The 17,471-nt window shown below is 45.3% G+C and overlaps 1 protein-coding gene across 1 annotated transcript in view; it reads right to left on the bottom strand.

The window, feature by feature from the left end:
• KL (klotho) overlaps positions 1 to 13,962 on the bottom strand; it is a 42,087-nt gene extending 28,125 nt beyond the window's left edge. Inside the window, exon 1 of the mRNA XM_008160313.3 lies at positions 13,171 to 13,962. Within this exon, the coding sequence (XP_008158535.2) occupies positions 13,171 to 13,962 (792 nt within the window). The remainder of the gene's footprint in view (positions 1 to 13,170) is intronic.
• Positions 13,963 to 17,471: the final 3,509 nt, after the last annotated feature.

The raw sequence follows: 17,471 nt of genomic DNA on the forward strand, positions 1-17,471 counted from the left end.
AACCTGGGCTTGGGCATGTCAGGGAAGGGACCTTGGGGAAAGGAGGCAGAGAGCCCAGCACAGCTGAAGAACAGTAAACTGCTTACTACTTAATTACACTGATTTCTACAGCAGAGATATGGAAGAAGCATAATATAACTGGCATTTTTGTGTGTGACTTTTTAATCACCATACATTGACATTTTAATAGCCAAATACTATTCCACTGTACATGTATTCCACTATTTCTTTAACTGATCACCTTAATATATATAGGTTATATCTAGTTTTAAAGAATCACCCACCATCCCCTCTAATCTTTGCACATTGTAGATGAAATTTAATAAGATTAAAAGATCAAAAATAAATGACAGCCCTGGCCAGTGTAGCTCAGTTGGTTGGGTGTCATCCAGTACACTGAAAGGTTGCTGGTGCACCAGACTAAACTGCTAGAAAGTTCCCCAGACCCTTCTAGAGCTCTGCAAACCTGCAGACCCAGAGACAAGCCTTTGTCCTTTGTCTGTGCTGGGAGCTTTGCAATGTGACCTGGCCATGAAGCGAAGAAAGGGGCCCGGTGACTGGTTCACAGTGAGCACAGCCCACATTAACAAACAGGAGAACACCAAATCTCTGGTGAAGCCCAGTGTGCTTTTAGTAAAGAAATGACTATGCTATAGAGTTATATTTGACCTCAGATCATATAAGGGAGAATGTACCTGAGCCCAAGGTGACAGACCCCTATCACCCTTGCCCCCACCTCTGCAGAGCAGGCAGGAAGTCCAGACACTGTGAAAGAACTCATGTCACCAAGAGGGGAAGGGTCTGAGGGAGGGGACCTTTCAATGAGTAATCCAAAGAGAAGGGGGAGTCATGCAGGGAGGAGGTGACAGGCATTCCTCACCCCTCATCTGCGTTGTGGCTTTGGGGCCACCTCCTGGTCCCTGACAAAAAGAACCTCCAAATGTACCTCAGGCACAGGAATCCCAATTCTCTTCAGGGTCCAGAGACCAGAGACATGGGGCCCTCATCCTCAGTCATCTACACTCACCAGCAGCTCGTTGATATGGAAGATAGGACAGAGGTGGGTCTCACAGACAACCTGAGATTGATTGGTTCCTGGAAGAACATGACCCACTCCACCTGGCAGATAGAAAGGTCAAGTTTTCCATCTCCCTCCCCACTTTATCCACAAGTGTCAGAAGATAAAGAGGCCTCTCATGAGTCACATTTGTCTCACCATTAAGCAACATACCTGAAAAATACAGTGGCATTTCCAGTTATTTGAAAATTTTTCTCATCAAAAAGCAATTCATTTTATTCTTTGAGATTTAGGAAGTCAAAGAGACAACCAGTCTAGTACAGAAGCAGGTTTTCATTCAATATAAAGGTAAAATCAAGCTGCAACTTGAGTGGAACCATCAACCAAGTAGGGAACTCTCACATCACCCGAGTTCCTCTTGCTATAAATAGTGGAGTAGAAGTTGGAGGACCCAATGAGGGCTACAGTAAGGAAAGAGTTTACCCTGAGAAGAAATTTGACCTGGAACACCCTTCTAATTCTAGCATTCTAATCATCAAATAAAAGTGCACTTATGGACATGGAAATGTTTGCTTAGCCATTATATTTAAATTTAATATATTTCACTGCTTTTAGTTTATTTTCAATATTTTATCTAACTATAATGATATTGATTCATGGATGATGTTCTGACATCCATATTCTGAAAAAAAATGTTATTGATAAAACATATATATTCAGACTTGGGTTACAAGACTTCACTAAATATTTATCTTTAGTTAATATAACAAATTAGCCATAACCAGTTTGGCTCAGTGGATAGAGCATCAGCCTGTGGACTCAAGGGTCCCAGGTTCGATTCCATGACCAAGTGGGATTTATTCCGGGAATGCAAGGATGGTGCAATATCTGCAAATCAATAAACGTGATATATCACATAAACAAACTGAGAGACAAAAATCACATAATCATATCAATCGATGCAGAAAAAGCATTTGACAAAATCCAACACCCTTTCTTGATAAAAACTCTCAGCAAAGTGTGAATAGAGGGATCATGCCACAACATAATAAAAGCCTTATATGACAAACCTACAGCCAACATCATACTCAATGGGTAAAAACTACACTCATTTCTCTTAATAACAGGAACAAGACAGGGATGCCCACTATCACCACTCCTATTCAATATAGTACTGGAAATGCTAGCCATAGCAATCATACAAGAAGGAAAAATAAAAGGCATCCAAATTTGAAAAGAAGTAAAACTCTCCTTGTTCGCAAATAACACGATACTATACATAGAAAACTCCAAAGACTCCATCAGAAAACTACTAGACCTAATAAACTAATTTGGCAATGTAGCAGGATACAAAATTAACACCCAGAAATCTATGGCCTTTTTATACACCAATAATGAACTCACAGAAAGAGAAAAAATAAAATAAAACTAATCCCATTTACCATTACACCAAAAAAAAAGTTAAGATACTTAGGAATAAACTTAACTAAGGAGGTAAAAGACTTGTACTCAGAAAACTTCAGGACATTGAAAAAAGAGACAGAGGAAGACATAAACAAATGGAAGAACATACCATGTTCAATGATTGGTAGAATCAACACCATTAAAATGTCCATACTACCCAAAACAATCTATAGATTCAATGCAATCCCCATTAAAATACCAACTGAGTATACTTTTTTTAAACATCAAGTTGTGTCCAGCCCTGGCTCATGTTGCTCAGTTGGTTAGGTGAAATCCTGTGCATTAAAGGCTGCTGGTTTGATTCCCGGACAGGGCACATGCCTGGGTTGTGGGCTCTATCCCTGGTAGGAGGCTTGCAGGAGACAGCCAATCAATGTTTCTCTCTCACATCAATTTTTCTTTCTCCTCCTCTGTTTTTCTCTCTCTAAAAACCAATTTTTAAAAAATTTTAATTAAAAAAAATAAACATCAAGCTGTATCCAGAAAAATTACTTGATAATACTGTTTTTTATGTAAAATCAGTTATTTCAAAATTATTTTAAAGTATTTGGTCAAATGCTACTAAAAATATTGCAAAGACTTCATCCCACTGAATGCTACAAGTTGCAATGAAGAAGTTAAGTGAGACAACAATTTCATTTCTTTCTTCTAAAATAACTCAAGAGGCCCTAGCTGGTTTGGCTCAGTGGATAGAGCATTGGCCTGCGGACTGAAGGGTCCCAGGTTCGATTCCAGTCAAGGGCACATGCCTGAGTTGCAGGCTCGATCCCCAATAGGGGGTGTGCAAGAGGCAGCCGATCAATGATTCTCTTGCATCATTGATGTTTCTATCTCTCTCTCCCTCTCCTTTCCTCTCTAAAATCAATAAAAATATATCTAAAATAACTCAAGAGGATAATTTCTCCAGTACTTTTGCCATTATTATTACTACTAGAGGCCCAGTGCACGAATTTGTACATGGGTGAGATTCCTCTGGGTAGCCTACAGGGATCGGGCCGAAACCTGCAGTCCAACACTGCCTGCAGCTCCTAGCTGCTGCTCCCACTAATCTAGCCCCACTGTGCCTGCCTCAAGCTCACACCCAATCATCCTGATCAGGAGAGGCTCACACTACCACAGCAGTGCTCGCCAGCCAAGAGCCCTGCATCTGGCGCCCTCCCAAAGGGAGTAGCCTACGGGATCAGGCTGAAACCAGCTTTCTGACAGCCCCTGAGCAGTCCCAGATTGCGAGAGGGTGCAGGCCAGGCTGAGGGACCCCACCGGTGCATGATCTGACCAGGAAGGGATCACGGGAGGGCTCCAGGGTATGTCTAGCCCATCTCACTCAGTCCCAATTAGCCAGACCCCAGCAGCAAGCTAACCTGCTAGTCGGAGCATCTGCCCCCTGGTGGTCAGTGCACATCATATTGACTGGTCGACCAGTTGACTATCTGCCCCCTGGTGGTCAGTGCACATCCTAACAAGTGGTAGAGCAGCCTTAGCATATCATTAGCATATTACACTTTGATTGGTTGTTTGGTTGTTCTGCCATTTGGTCTATTTGCGTATTATCCTTTTATTATATAGGATTATTACTAGAGGCCCAGTGTACAAAATTCGTGCATGGGGGGTGTTCCCTCAGCCCAGCCTATACCCTCTCCAATCTGGGACCCCTCAGGAGATGTCCGACTGCTGGTTTAGGCCCGAAACCAGCAGTTGGACATCCCTCTCATAATCTGGGACCACTGGCTCCTAGCTGCTCACCTGCCTGCCTGCCTGATCTCCCCTAACTGCCCCCTGCCAGCCTGATTACCCCTAACTGCCCCCCCTGCTGGCATGGTCACCCCCAACTGCCCTCCTGCTGCCTGGTGACCCCCAACTGTCCCCCTGTCGGCCTGATTGCCCCTAACTGACCCCCCTGCCAGCCTGGTTACCCCTTCCTGCCCCCCCTGCTGGCCTGGTTGCCCCCAACTGCCCCCCTCTGCTGGCCTGGTCACCTGTAACTGCCCTCCCCGTCCCCCCTCCCCCCACTGGCCTGGCCATCCCATGCAGCCTGCTGCTCAGTCATTTGGTTGTCCCTCACTAATCCCCTGCTGGCCTTGTTGCACCTCGCAGCCTGCTGTTTGGTCGTTACTGTCACTGTGATGGCGTCCTGGACAATTTACATATTCCTCTATTATTAGTATACATTATTATTATTGTTGTTGACAATAAATCCATACCTCAACTCACTTTTGTAGAGCTCTTTATGTTTTCCAAAACACGTTGACATACATGATTTTGTTTTAATTCTCAAGATATATCTGGGAGGTAGGTGGTATGGCAGAGACAGTTGGTTGCCCTGAATGATCTGTTCTCACATGATTTCAACATAATAGAATTCTTCTCTGAGCACAGGGTTCCACAGCAGACAATAATTCCCAGGCTCCTTACACCATGTGACTGGGTCCTTCCAATAGGATGTGAGTGGAAGGGATAGTACAGCCTCCAGGTCAGCCACATTCTTCCTCTTCCCCTCCTTCCCTGTATAATGGAGGAAATTGGGATATTATTTGCCCTGGGGATGCACAAAGGCCATATACCTATCTAGGCAGGAATTTTTTTCCATTCTTCCTCACTCTGAAATTCCTTCCTAAAATATGTGAGAAATCAGACTGTAACTATCCAATTTAAAAGAAAGAAAAAGGGCATATTGAAATAAGCACAGATTGTTTTACATCTACATTTATTCCTTCATTAAAAATTGTATTGAGAAGAACCAAGATGGCAGTATAGGTAAACACCTGAACTTGCTGCCACACACAACCACATCAAAACTAAAACTAAAAGACAAAACGGACATCATACAGAACCACAGGAAGGCTGGCTGAGTGGAAGTTATACAAATAGAAGGTAAGAAAAAAGCACACTGAGACTGGGAGGAGGTACGGAGGTACTAAGTGAAGTGCGGAGGTATGGAGACGCACCTGGAAAGGGGCTGGCAACTGGGTACACAGTTGTCTTTTTCAATTGGGAGGGAGATACAAGCTCCCGACTGCTCTGAACTCCGGTTCCAGGCGAGACTCTGGGGACCCAGACTCATACGGGGAGAAACTGGACTGTCTAGCATTGGGCCAGAACATGAGGGCGGCTTTCTCTCAGAGGTGCTTGCAGCGATCATTGTTCCTGCACAGTGCCATGGGACACAGAGACCCAGGGACCTCTTCGGGGCAGGGCTAACAGTCAGCCATTGCTGTTTGCTCCACCCTGGTGATTCCCTGAGACCCCATCCAAGCCAATTTACAACCCCACCCAAGCTGTGTGCAGAGGCTTTTGCATATGAATGGCCTGGCCTTTTGCAATCTAAAACCTAACAAACTGCAGCTGGGTCAGAGAGTCCCAGAGCCTCCAAAAGAAGGCCCAAGGTTGGACAGCAGCTTGTATTGCTTCACAGCTGGGCCTCATCTGGGCACCTCTAAACCCCAAACAAAGAGGAAGAATCTGCAGATCTCTCTGTAGCTCCTGCTGGGTGGCCTCAGGCAGTGGCTGACTTTACACCTCTTTGGAGATCCAAGAACCAGTGTACCCAGTGGTCAGAGTGAGACCATCCAGATTACAACTCTTCACATCCATAAGAGATACACACAGGGGGCAGACTCAGTGAGCGCCAAAGCCCCACTGAAGCAAATCTTGCCCCATAAGGGTGTCTCCAGCACAGAAGTTCTCCCATTGTAGACACAACTGATCCTCATAGCCAATTGGCCTGGAGGTCAATTCCTCCCAGTGATACCAAGAGCAATCAAGGCTTAACTACAACAAGACTGTGCACACAGCCCACAAATGGGGTGCACCAAGAGTGTCCACCTCAGGTAATTAGGGAGGCTGAGCCACTGGGCCCTATAGGACACCTAGCACACAAAGCCACTCTATCAACACAGGGAAACAGCCAAAATGTGAAGACAAAGAAACAGGTCACAAATGAAAGAAATGGAGGAAAGCAAACTACTGGATATAGAGTTCAAAACCACAGTTATAAGGTTGCTCAAGAATATTCTAGAAACCTCCAAGAAATTTAGTGAGACCCTCAAGGATATGAAAAAGGATCAACTAGAAATTAAGCATACACTGACTGAAATAAATAATAATATACAGAGATCCAACAGCAGACTAGAGGATCCCAAGAATCAAGTCAAAGATTTGAAATGCGAAGAAACAAAATCAGCCAACCGGAAAAGCAAAAAGAAAAAATAATCCAAAAATATAAAGATAGTGTAAGGAGCCTCTGGGACAACTTCAAGCATACCAGCATCCGAATTATGGGGGTGCCAGAAGAAGAGAGAGAGAGCAAAATATTGAAAACCTGTTTGAAGAAATAATGACAGAAAACTTCCCCTACCTGGTGAAAGAAATAGACTTACAAGTCCAGGAAGTGCACAGAACCCCAAACAAGAGGAATCCAAGAGGACCACACCAAGACACATCATAATTAAAATGCCAAGGGCAAAAGACAAGAGAGAATCTTGAAAGCAGCAAGAGAAAAACAGTTAGTTACCTACAAGGGAGTACCCATACGACTGTCAGCTGATTTCTCAACAGAAACTATGCAAGCCAGAAGCGAGTGGCAAGAAATATTCAAAGTGATGAATAGCAAGAACCTACAACCAAGATTACTCTACCCAGCAAAGTTATCATTCAGAATTGAAGGTCAGATAAAGAGCTTCACAGATAAGAAAAAGCTAAAGGAGTTAATCACCACCAAACCAGTATTATATGAAATGCTGAAGGGTATTCTTTAAGAAGAGGAAGAAGAAGAAAAAGGTAAAGATAAAAATTATGAACAACAAAGTGACAACAAATACATATCTATCAGCAAGTGAATCTAAAAATCAAGTGAATAAAAAATCTGATGAACAGAATAAACTGGTGAATATAATAGAATCAAGGGCATTGAAAGGGAGTAGACTGACAATTCTCAGGGGGAAAAGGGTGTGGGGGTGCGGGAAGAGACTGGACAAAAATCGTACACCTATGGATGAGAACAGGGCGGGGGTAAGGGCATGGGGTGGGGTGGGTACTGGGTGGAGGGGAGCTATGGGGGGGGTGAAGAGGAACAACTGTTATAATCTGAACAATAAAGATTTATTTTAAAAAATTGTATTGAATATTTCCTCTGTTCCCAGGGCTGAGATAAACACTTAAAATTTAAAAATAAATGATATTATTTATTCTTCTCTGATCTCAATGAATTACAAATGAGCACATGATCTGCTCTGTCTGCTGTTATCACAAAATGGAAGTGTTTATGTCAACTCTTTGGAGGATAAATATGAGGTTATCCCTAGAGAGCAGGGAGAAGAGGTATAGTGAACCTTTGGATTAACTTTGTACCAAGATATATCAACATAAGAGTATATAAATGATAGAATATGCTTATCTGTCTAAGTAGATTGCAAATATCAGTTTGGAGTTTCCTCAGAAGATTTTATCTTTGATGATTCAGTAACAGTATGTATTTTTATTTACTCACTCTTTTATTTCTTGTCCTTCCAATAGATATGTATTCTATTATCCTCCTACAGCTAAACTTTACATTATGCTTTAAAAGATAACATTCATTGAAAGAAAGGCACCTTTTATACAAAATAATTATAATAAAATTCTGACTTAGAGCAATTGTATTGTTTGAAAAATTAAGATAAATCAGAAGACATTTGTGTGCAAAAGTCATGACTAATGACATATCCAGGTAACATAGTTGTACATTCATTAATTTTATACTTAAGAAGTGCACATTGACATTATTTGAATGCTTAGTAGTCTCTATATTGCCTCTTTTCCTCAACTCAAAATAATTGACATTGTTAAATATTGCTATGATTTTAAAATCATTTTATTAGTTCTTTTTCTATTCTCAAATTTCTTTTCTTGGACTTGACTGTAACCTTCAAAAAACACTATGTTCAATCAGATATTCAAGAGGAGTGAGTCAAGCTCTTTGGGAGATGTTTTATCTATTTCTGATTAAACATACAATTGGATTTTGTAGTATTCTATAAAATACTTTGTTTCAGCCCAGTTGATTATTCCATCCATGTACTAAATACATTTTAATTAAATGAAAATTGGTATAGCCCTTGCCGATTTGGCTCAGTGGATAAAGTGTCAGCCTGCAGACTAAAGGGTCCCAGGTTTGGTTCCAGTCAAGGACACATGCGTGGGTTGCAGGCTCGATCCCCAGTAGGGGGCATGCAGGAGGCAGCCAATCAATGGTTCTCTTTCATCATTGATGTTTCTCTCTCTCTCTCCCTCTCCCTTCCTCTCTGAAATCAATAAAAATATATTTGGGGAAAAAAAGAAAATTGGTATGGTGCTTCCCAAAAGTACATAACATATATAATTTGAGCATGTACCTAGTATAGGTAAATTGCCTCTCCTATTACTTGGGGAATGAAAATTCAACCATATAACAAAGCCACTTCCAATTCATGTTCCTAAAGCCAGCCAGAAGACTTTCCCTACTTTCCATTTTGAAAACTTCTTCATAAAGTTCTATAGTGATTATAGATAGTTTTATAATTACTTGGAAATTTTTATAATGGAATCATCGATTTGATGATGAACCTTGAGGTTTTACTGAAAATGTCAGATTCTATCCCATTATGTTTATTGATTTTCCTTTCTGGTTAGGATTTGGTACTTCCCACTGGAAAGTAGCCAGAAAGACTGAGAAAGAGAGCAAATCCTGGAGGCATCCTTCACAAAGCCAGAGTCAGGCTATTAAATAGTCAGACATCATTCACTGAGCATCTACCAAGGGCAAGAGGGAATTTTAGAATAGATGAAGTGAACATGGTTTCCTCACTTAAGGAATTGCCTAGCAAGTGGAGGCAAATGGTTAAATAAGGGAACAATGTAATGTGGTAGGAACCATCACAATGAAGCATTGTGGGACTCCATAGAAGGAAGAAATAGCATTCAGGTGTGGGGTCAAAGGGAGCAAATTGGCTGGTTCTTGAAGAAAAGGTGAGATTTTCATAAACAAGGAACTTTATCTTGTTCCCATTATTAGGTCGCCGAAAGAGGAAAGCACGAGGCCAGAGTGGTGAGGGATTATGAATTTATTCCATCATCCACACACCAGGTGGCTGGATGGCTCCAGCACCCAGTGACAGGAGTCAGCGGCTTTTAAAGGACTTCTGGCGGGCTCTTTTCTGGGCAGAGACTTGTTTAGAATACCCGGAGGGGAGGTAATGGAATGTGGTCACCGCAAGTGAAATGTGGTCTCAGCAAAGGGAATGTCCACAGTGAAATGACCTGAAAAGCCAGTTCCTGGGGGAGGGGTATCAGTTCAATTGCTCGATCAAACCTAACACCCGTATAGCAGTTTCCTTGAGAAGATCCATCACTGCAGCGGATGAGGGCAGAAGCAAGGGCATCAGCTAGGAAACTACTCCAATTATCCGGGGAGAATGTGATGGATCCGCCTACTGCAGTTTTAGATAGGGAGAGAAGTGGTTGGATTCTGGATATATTTTGAAAATTGTTGGAGCTGTTGGAGCTGTTGATGGATTCAAAATAAGATGTGAGAGAAAAGGAGGCAGTAAGGTTTGTGACGCCACCCATCTGAAAGAGCAAAGTTGCCATAACGAAGATGGGGAAAAACAGAAGTTTGTATTTGGGTGTGTTCAATGTGACATGCCTAGTGGACATCTCAGTAGATAAGACAGTAGTCTATTCACACACAGAGCTCAGAGAAGAAGTTCCGGCTGGAGACAAAGTTTTCAGTCACCAGGATATAGAGAGTATTCAAGAGATCACTTGGAGTGAATCTAGAGCAAAGGCCCCAGGTGAAGTCCTGGGCATGCCAATATTAGAGGCAAGGTGAGGAGGCATCAGCGAAGGGGACTGAGAAGGGACCACCAGTGAGCTGAGAGGAGAAGTAAGAGAGAATAGGGCTCTGGAAGTCAAGTTGAGGTGTGTCAGGAAAGAAGGCAGAGTGGCTAGATAAATACTGCAGACAGGTCCGCTTCTTCACCTCAGTCCTGGTCCTCTCAGGAACCCATGGGCAGAATGAACAACTCAGAGACTGAATTCCCAACTATAGGCCTCAGTGCTAGTTTTGCAGGGGTCCTCAAGAACTATCTTTCAAGATCTGTGAAGGCACACAGTCCCTCCTCAAGTCTGAGAGAGAAGGTGTGTTCTCTTTCTGCGTTATACACAGATGAGCAAAGCAGTCCAGCCTCCCAGAGCTCTTCAGGAAAATTCTTTCAGTTCTAAGTGCTGTTTCTCCCTCCCCTCCCCTCCCCTCCCCTCCCCTCGCCTTCCCTCTCTCTCTGTTAAGGTTTACCCCAGTATCAGGAACTCACAAAAGATCCCCCCTTTATTCATCCTATAGTTTGGCCTGCCTCTGTCCTCCAGCCCAACAAACAATGATTCTTAAATCTCCGGGCGGCGGGGGGGGGGGGGGGGGGAGGATGTAAAATTTCCAGTGTACCCAGGGGGAATCCTTACCCAACTTTTAAAAGAGTGGAAGCACAGTACAGAACCGAAGGGGAGGGGTGCTGGCCAGCTTTATCCTTCAGTAGCATCAGATCCCCAAATGCAAATGAAATGTGAGGAGCTCAGTGGCCCCTAACAGCAATATCTAAGCTCCAGCTGAAATGTTCTATTAACAAAACTTGCAGAATATGTTTTATCTCTTCAAGTAAGGTCAAAACTTACCTATCCCCCCCTCTCTGCAACACTACACCAAGAAAGAATATTAAAATATCTAATGAAAATATTAATTTAAGATATTCTTTGATAATGACAACTTACTTCATAAGATACGAAAGTGACTAAATTCCAAACCAAAGAAATTAATGTTTTACAACAACTAGCATTTTGATTGCAGCATCAGCAAAAGCAAGTATCACCTGTCACTAATTTCCTATGAATTCAGAGTCCACTGCATTTCTGGGAAGGGTGATTAGTGTTTGGCAAGGTGGTTTTGTGTGTGTGTGTGTGTGTGTGTGTGTGTGTGTGTGTGTGTAAGGATCCAAAAATATAACTAAGAAGTTAATTAAAGGGCTGAGAGTGGGCACAAGAATCAAAAGCATGCTGACTATGTAAAATACCAGAGTACCAGAAAGCTCCTGCTGTCTCAATACCTTATTTTACATGTGAAATAATCATGTAAGTCACTAAAATAGCAACTGATGAATGTTGTATACATATGGAGTTTATTACATGCACTCTAAAAATATAACTCATGTGATTTAAATCTAAAGTGGTGATTTTGCAGAAATTGTCTTATTTGGTCCACCAGCTGGTCTTCGGAACTCTTTTTTTTTTTTCTGGTATGGACTGAAATTTTTTTATCACCAACCATAAACAGATGGTCCTTATGATCTTTTGTTTGCTTCCTTCAAAGGATGGCCAAACTGAAAAGTTTATTAGCATTGTTCTGAAGTATGTTAATGAAAAGATATATATCAATATGAAATCACTAACATCTCAATTTTTTTTCAAACAAATCCAGCATGCTTTTATGATCTGTGGTAGCAGATTTTGTGGAGCTGACATACAATGTATTTAGCCATTATTACAACATCACTGGCAGCTCAGAGCACTAAGCCAACTCAGTAATCCATACGTGATTCCTCAATTATCTGCAGCTTCAATTAAAAGTACTCAGAAGTGTTCTGTCTTGAATTCGTTCAAAATATGTGGCTTAATTCTTAACGAGTCACCAAAATACAGTCCCAAAAGTTATACATTTAAACACTTTTATTTAAATGTTTGTACATACACATAAAATATTCTCTCGATACAAAACTATAAAAAGTGTACCAACAACTGACATCATTATAAATGAATGCTCATATCAATGAGACCTAATCTTGAACACTAAGTAAAGAAGAAAAAGAAGGAAGAATTTTTTGGGAGACAGCTTGATCATAGCATATCAACACTTCCTACTGTAAAATTTTATTAAGCTTTTTGTACAACAGTGTTCAAATCATATATTTTTTTTCAGATTAAGAATATCTTCCCGGAGGAATCCTTCCAACTGACGAGAGCATCGTGGAAATACACCTGGAGGACATCTGCAGTTATGTGCTTTTATGGCCAGCTTTGTTTAAGATTGTTTTAGGGGTTTTCACATCCTTGCCAATTAAATGAGGTTAGACAAAAAGAACTTCCAAAGACATTTAAACCCAGCTCTCCACGATATGCGATTTTGACACCTTTGCATTTGCTGAGGTGTGTGCTGAGTCACAAGCAACCTAGGTCTATTGGATTAACATTGAACTCCTGCCATCCCCACAAACCCTAGCGGAGTAAAGCTGCCTCCGCAGCTTCTGAACACACTTGGTCTTTCATCCTCCTCATCCTCCCCATAGCTACTATTAATAAATCCGCCCCGCCTCACATTGGAGGATTTCTCTACACCCAGAGAAAGGCGATCCCTTTTCTCCAGGAGACACTGATTCTATTATCTTCCTGACGAATGGTCTCCAAAGGGCACTCACTCTGGGCACTCATTGGAACACACTGCGGGATTCCCATCCCATTCCCAACTCCACGCCCTCCAAAGAAAGCCTAAACTGCTCAGTCCCTCCCCCCTCCCCGCCCCCCCGCCCCCCTCCCGGCTCCGCTCCCAAGTGATCACACGAACATCTCAGGCACCCCTCCTGACCCTGGAGTCTCCAGAGGCCTTGGCCCAGGCCCTGGCCCCTCGAACTCACCAGCAGGAGGTTGTGCGCCACCAGGTATCCGAGGCGAGAGCCGCCCTGGACGCCGGGGGCCAGGCGGCCGGTGGCGTAGCCGTGCCAGGCCACCACGTAGGGGTTGTCGATCGTGATCCAGTACTTGACCTGGCCGCCGAAGTGGCGGAAGCAGAGCTCCGCGAAATCCCTGAAGTGGTCCGCCAGGGCGCGGCTGGCCCAGCCGCCGTAGGCGTCCTGCAGACGCTGGGGCAGGTCCCAGTGGTACAGGGTGACCACGGGCTGCACCCCCAGCTCCCGCAGCCGCTCCAGCAGGCGTCGGTAGTAGCGCAGCCCTTCGCGGTTGGGGGTGCCCGCGCTGCCATTGGGGAGCACGCGCGCCCACGAGATGGAGAAGCGGTAGTGGGTGACCCCGAGCTCACGCAGCCCCTCCGTGTCGCGGAAGACGTTGTTGTAGCTGTCGCTGGCCACGTCCCCGGTGGCGGACAAGGACCGTGACAGGGCGCCCGTCGGCAGCCCGGCTACGGGGGGGTCTCCCTGGAGTGTTGGGGGTGAGTGGGTGAACGTGTCCCAGATGGACGCGCCCTTGCCGTGCTGCCGCCAGCCGCCCTCGGTCTGGTAGGCGGCGGTGCCCACAGCCCAGAAGAAGCCGTCGGGGAAGGTGTCGTGGAGGAGGCCGGCATCCTCGGGGGCCAGAGGGCGCGCGAAGCGGGCCCAGGTCTCCACGCCGTCTCCAGGCTCCGCACGCAGAGGGCGGCCGCCGAGGGCCAGCAGCAGCAGCAGCGGCGGCAGCGGCGGGGCGCGGGCCGGCATGCTGCGTGTGATCCGGACCCGGCGCCCCGCGCCATCCCTTTATGCCCGCGCCCCGCCGCGCCGGCGCGCCCACCCCCGCTTCCCGGGGGCGGGTTGGCAATAATTACCTGAGAGCGGGCGCCTGCCCAGACTTGCAAAGGGCGGAGGGGGGAGACGAGGGCGCAAAGGCCAGCAGGTGCCAGGAAAAGGGGCGCGACCGGCTGCAAGGGGCAGCAGGCTCTGCTCCCGGACGGACACCTGTTCCAAGGCACCTGTTCCTCGCTGCGCCTGGGAGCCACGAGGATGTTTGGGCAACCTAAGTTCTCTGCGCGCCGCCTCTCCTTCCCACCTCCCCGCGCTCCAGGAAGAAGCCTCGGAGTGGGTGTTGGTCCGGGAAGTAGAGGTGGCGAACCAGCTTTCCCGGGGTCTGGCGCGGGGCCTTTGCCAGCCTCATGGGTCGGTGGACCCTGAGGCACCAGCTTTCTCTTTTCTACCCTTGGGAGGCCGAGCAAAGCTTTGGATTGACGTGATTAGAGCCAATTAGGAACTGGCTGCCGTCATATTGGGATGGCAAGGTGGGGAGACAGGTCGGAACTTTGAATGTTGCAAGACAAGGAATGGAGGTGGACTTTTCTTAAAGCCTTTTTGTGAGAACCAGACACTTGTGAGGGGCCGATGGCTGTCCTCCGGGCCCCGCCCTAGGGAGCCCTGGAGGAAGACATGAAGCTGTATGGTTGTCTTGGGACTTTCTCTCCTACTGTTTTTTTGTTTTGTTTTGTTTTGTTTTTTAAGTTGAAAAGTCATTCTTATTGAGGAATTTGGAGGGAAAGTCTCATAATACTAAAAATACTAAAGTTGAATGTAAAAAAAATGCAGCGGTGCAGCGCAGTGCCTGGCCGGGAGGCGGAGGGCGCAGGGACTGCCCCTCCAGGGCGCAGGCTGGATGGCAGGAGAGAAGCCTCCAGAGGGAGGCGCTACAAGGAGAAGCGTCCGGGAGGGAGAAAAGGGGGTGGGGGTTCTTCTCTAAGATTAGCCCAAATGCACACGAACAGCAAAATGTACAGCGACGGGCTCAACCTGCTCCTGCTCCCGCTCCCGCTCCTGCTCCCGCTCCTGCTCCTGCTCCTGCTCCTGCTCCTGCTCCTGCCCTGCTCCTGCTCCTGCTCCCGCTCCCGCTCCTGCTCCTGCTCCCGCTCCTGCTCCACCAGCCTCAGCCTAGCCCGCCTGTCTCGGCCACTGACGCCTTGGGACTGCCACTTGGCCCCACCAAAGTAGAGGGGGCCGGGCCAGCATGCCACAACCGGGTTGCTCCTGGTGCCTCTGGCTGGCTGGGGAGAGGTGACAGCCAGGGACAGCTGGGGAGAGGGGTTGAGGGGGCGCGGGCAGAGCCCACTGGACCCCCAATTGCACGTGGCTGCAGAAGTCCTCAGCGTTTCCTACGTGAATCTCATCCGAAGACCGAGGCCACGTCTGGAGAACTGGGTGAAATAAATTAAGAAAAACCGCAGGACAACCCTCCTTCTGAGTGCGGACAGCCCTGTCCACAGCATGAAGGCCTTCCCTCGCATGCTAGGAGGAATGTGGTTCCTCCAAACGCATCCAGAGAGCAAAACATTCAATAAAGATCGTCGCTGCGGGCTCCCTCCCATGGAGGTGGCGTCCAGTCTGTGGCACCCACACGGGTCCACCAGCGCCGGGTTGACCCTCCTCAGGCTGTATCACTGGCCAAGAACTGTGGGAAGTGGGGCCTTGTCGTGAAGTGGGGCCTTCTCGTCTTGGAGTCAGCAGGAAACTTGTCTATGTAAAGTTTTCTGGAGCCAGAGGTTCCTGGATCCCAAAATGTCTCTGAGCTGTGAAGGGAGAGAGGAGGAGGGATTTAGCACAAGCATCCACTCCCTCGGCAACAAAATAGGGTCACGACATCTTTCCAGTTGCCAAAGAGGCCTTTGGACAGAAGTGGTGGAGGCACTTTGTCCATTTGAGTATGTGTGTATGTGAGGCCTGGTCTCCACCTTTGTGATCTTGGCCAGGACAAGCTTTAAGATCCTCATCTATCAAACGGAGACAGCTGACTTGTTGGCCCTGCCACCTTGGAGGCTTGTGGAGCTCAAATGAAAAATGTGCACACAGATGACTCAGACAGGAAGCATCCAGACAAGTGTAAGGTCTTGCTAATAATACCTTTACCTCCCATTCCAGGACTTTGTGCCTCAGTCTCCACACACCGGCACGGTGTTGAATGATGAAGATCCTCACAGTGGTACATCCATTTTGTCCATTGATCATCCCCGTGCTGTGTCATACACACTTAAAATCAATAAAGTTTTAAATATTACAGATTAAGGTACTTTTATTAATCCTCTTAAAAGGCAAGCACAAGAAATGTATTCCAATATTTTATTAAATATTCCCAGCTGCAACTAGCATGTAGCATATATTTTCATAATTAGTAAGATTAAGCCATCAGACTGGAACAAGAATTATTGCTATTCTTACATGTGTCATTTTATTTTCAATAAACATAAAATAAAAAACAATGACACTTTAGCAATTAAAAAAATTACATCACCCAACTGCACAGTCACACTCTCTTCCAGCTAAATTAAAAAGCTTCTATATCTGCATGCAGGATCACATTTCCTTTCTAGAGCTGAAGATTGGAGTGTTTGCTGCATTGTAGCTTGTTAAGTTTCTATTAGAAATGCTTCATGGGTTTCATGGAAAATAGCTTAGGCTAAGTGTTCGCTTATTGATGTGTGGTCTGTTTGCTCAGGGCAGATTGTATCTATTGCTACTTTTATTTAACCAACAGTAAAAAAAAAAAAGTTAAGGCTTTTTTTTTTTTTTAGAATAGTGATTTACCAAAAAGGACTAAGTTGACTAAATTCTTCACATTTAAAGTTTATGCCTCTCTGTGGGTGTGGGGGAAGACATATATCCCCTAATGATTTCAGCATCTTTAAAGATGTTCCAATGTGATAGTTAATTCAATCCAATGATAAAGATTACATGATAAACTTTCTTCCCAGAACTCTATGTTATCAAGGTTTTGTTGACAGTTATGTTCTAGATTCTTGAAGTGTGACTAATGGCTACTACTTACTCCTCATTTGTTCTGGTTTATTTTGGTTCTTACTTTTCACAACCATCTTTGAACACCTAAAATGTGGCTTTCATTCAATGCTTTGTTCTTCCACAAATAAGACTTTTAGTACTTGTTGTACTTTGAATCCTACCTAATAAAAGAGCAATATGCAAATTGACCACACCTTCGCTACACCCAAGCCACGCCCACCAGCCAATCATGGCAAGTATGCAAATTAACCCAACCAAGATGGCAGTTAATTTGCATACATAGGCGCCCTGAGTGGACCTCCTGAGACTGATCACAGGGAGCTGGGGTCCGCTCCTGCACCAGGCCGAAAGCCCCCTGCAGAAACTATTGGCCTGGTGCCAGAGCAGATTCCCTGCAATCGATTACAGGGAGCTGGAGGTTGCTTAGGCCTGGTGCAGGAGTGGACCCCCTGCGA

Source organism: Eptesicus fuscus, chromosome 8, assembly GCF_027574615.1.
Source record: "Eptesicus fuscus isolate TK198812 chromosome 8, DD_ASM_mEF_20220401, whole genome shotgun sequence".
Taxonomy (NCBI): Eukaryota; Metazoa; Chordata; class Mammalia; order Chiroptera; family Vespertilionidae; genus Eptesicus; species Eptesicus fuscus.